This window comes from Equus caballus, chromosome 11 (genome assembly GCF_041296265.1).
Source record: "Equus caballus isolate H_3958 breed thoroughbred chromosome 11, TB-T2T, whole genome shotgun sequence".
Classification (NCBI taxonomy): Eukaryota; Metazoa; Chordata; class Mammalia; order Perissodactyla; family Equidae; genus Equus; species Equus caballus.
The window spans coordinates 18246311-18249218 of NC_091694.1; the positions used below are offsets into that span (position 1 = coordinate 18246311).

Consider the following 2908-nt stretch of genomic DNA (forward strand, 5'->3'; position numbering starts at 1 on the left):
GCCGACGCTCCAGACATCTGTGCTACACGAAGCCAGGTTGCCCAGATCATTAAAGACTGCTCTCCTCAGATCAGGCTGGGCCACCTGCAAGTCACCGTAAACCAACAGAATGTTCTCCACATTGTGGCTTTTGCTGCATAGACTCTTTACAAGTAGCCTCTGGCTTCTGGCCTTCGCTGGCCTGGCCTGGCCTGATTAACTGATGAGCTCTCCCAGGTCTGAGACTGGGGGGCGATGACACATCCTGATGATGATGATTCTGACTACACAGGAGGGCTCAGGAGCCAGAAGAGTCTGGATCCTTCATAATCAGGGACCATCTATGCTTTTGTCGAGCTACTGCCCCCCTCCCGCATAGGAACTAGCGCTGAAGACACGAGATGGTGTGCCCACTTCTCTTCCAAAAGCCAAGCGGGACACCACCCGTCTCTCTTCACATTCACCTTCACTTCCACCCACGGCAAAAGAGAGAAGAGGGGGGGTAGCGTCAGAGTCCTCCACCCCAGCATCTTCCAAGCACCAGGCGCCCGAGTGGGGTTGGCAGGAGGGCGAAGGGCGATCTAAATCTGCCACAAAGCCTTTCTGTCCTCCTGTGCCCCCACCCCCCAGTGTCAGCTTTCCCCGACCAGACACTTGCCCACAGCAGCGCCACCCACTCCCCCTTGGCCAGTGAGTGCCGAGGTTCTCACTGCTTAACACCCTTTAAAGGAATTCTGCACCAGAGAGGCGCCAGGGCTCCCGGCAGCAGGGGGCAGCTCATAACGGAGCTTCCAAATTCCCTGAACACAGCTGCATTTGGAAGCCATTTTCTCCAAATTAGACATCCTGGGTCCTTCACCCCACAAAGCCCTCTCCCAAGCTGACATCCCCCCTCTCTGGGATGCTGCTAGGGGTGTCTCCAGAATCTACTCGCTTACTCTCTACAAGGTGGGGGAGGGTTCCAAACAAGCCCTTAGACGCAGATTTTGGCCCTATAATTAAATTTTTAACTAGATCTAGTCCCCCCCCAATTAAATTTTATTTGTTCACTGTCCTGATGTTTTAATTTTGCTGTTTTCTCTCTTTGGGACTCAAGTCATTGATTTTTTTTCATCTCACGAAGTGGATTCAAATTTCCCAATGATTTAATTAAGCTCACCAGCTGTCCGGGCGCCCTGCAGAACCGTGGCTGTCCGCGTAGAAAATGGTTCCTTTTTCCCTCCCAGGCTGCGGCCTCGGCCTCGGCCTCGGCCTCGGAGTGGGGCGTCAGGAGCCACCGACCAGCCCAGGACTCCCCAGTCCTGCAGATAGGCGTCTGGTGACCGGCTTCAAGTGCTTGCCGCTAGAGTACACACCGCCCGCTCGCCCCCGCCAGCGCGCATCCCAACACACACACACACCCCCGCAGTGGTGCGGGTGGGAAGCCGCCAGAAGCCCGACGGCTTTTGGTTTTATTACAAGATTTCTTTTCAACTGAAAATCAGGCCAACAAGCTCAGAGACTCGGATTCCTCAATAACTTGCCCCCCACCTACTTACACACCAAACTCCCACGCGAGTGACCTCAGCCCCAAGTTGCATCCCACAGCCTCTCCACTCTGCCTGGAACTTCCTTTTTGAAAAACGGTTAAGAACTCCCTCTTCTACGCTCCCACCCCCCAACGCTGAAGCGCACACAGGAGCGAGCCGAGTGTGGAAGTCCCTTCCCGCGCCGCCGCCTGAGTCCCGCAGTGTCCCGGCCGGGCGCCCCGACGCACGTCGCTGCCCCTTGCGCTGCCTGGCGGGAGGAGGCGGCAGAGCCCGGGGAGGGGGAAGAGGGTCCCGGTCTCCCTTCTCCGTCTCCTTCCAGCCCCGCTGGCGAGGGCGGGCCGAGATGCTCTCAGTACAGCCCCAGGATGGCGGCGCCCACGTCCTTGGAGGGCCGGCGCTCCTGCATCAGAAAGTTGATCATGCTCTCCGACTTGATGAGCAGGTTGCAGCCCAGGAAGAAAACGCCGAAGACCACGGTGAGCGACAACACGCAAAGCACAGCGATCTGCGCCACGCGCGACACCCACAAGCTGCGCTCGTCAGGCGACAGCCCCACCGGGACCCCGTCGCTGGCGGTCAGCGGCGCGCCCCCGGGGCAGCAGCCCAGCCACGTGCCCAGCCCGTGGCTGCGGTTCCCCAGGGCGGCCCCGCCGCCGCCGCCCGCCGCCTCCAGGCCGCTGTGGTTCAGGAAGGTCGCGTTCATCGCCGCTCGGGGCCGGGGGTCTCGGCGCGCGGTCAGGGGCGCACGGGGAGGCTCGCCGGCTCCCGCGCTCTGGGAGGCGCTCGGGTCTACGTGTGCGCAGGAGAGGAGGAAGGCGGGGGTCCGCCCGCGCGCTGGCACCCCTCGGGCCGCCTGCTCCTGGGCACCGGGCGGGAAGCGGCGGCCCGGAGGAGCGAGCAACAGGCTGCGCGCGAGCTGGAGCCGGAGAGCCGAGCGCGCGGCGTGGTCTCGGGGGGCGCTCCTCGCCGGCGCCGCGGCCGCTCCCCTAGCAACGGCCCCGCCCCCTCCCCGCCTCCTCCCCCGCGCCAGGCCCCACCCCGTCTCCCGAGAGCGGGAATCCTGCCCGGAGCGCAGCTCCTGGGAGTCCCAAGGCCGGAAAGGGTCGGGAGATCCGGGCGGCATCGTCCTCCCCGCCGGCGAAGCTCGACCCCCTCGGGGCAGCTGCGGACTGTTCCGGGCTGGAAAATCTCCCCAAGGCGCCCATTCTGGGATTTGGTGCTCTTAGCAGCTAGATTCTTCCTGAAGTCTGCTCTCAATCTCTTCTCCGCTCTTTATTTAAATCCTGGCAAGCCTTCCGAGACATCAGGGGAGCAGCTGTGACCCCCGGCGCTGCCTTCCTTCCCCTCTCTCCCCTCTCCGCTGGCTGTGGCCCTGGGGCCGGAGCCGCCGCCCCGCGCCT

The 2908-nt window shown here is 62.4% G+C and overlaps 1 protein-coding gene across 1 annotated transcript; it reads right to left on the reverse strand.

Annotated features, from left to right (window-relative positions):
• Nucleotides 1–1390: 1390 nt before the first annotated feature.
• Nucleotides 1391–2512, reverse strand: RPRML (reprimo like). Its single transcript, XM_005614737.4, has one exon. It carries the CDS (start codon nt 2209–2211, stop codon nt 1858–1860), a length of 354 nt encoding a protein of 117 aa, XP_005614794.2. The 5' UTR covers nt 2212–2512; the 3' UTR covers nt 1391–1857.
• Nucleotides 2513–2908: the final 396 nt, after the last annotated feature.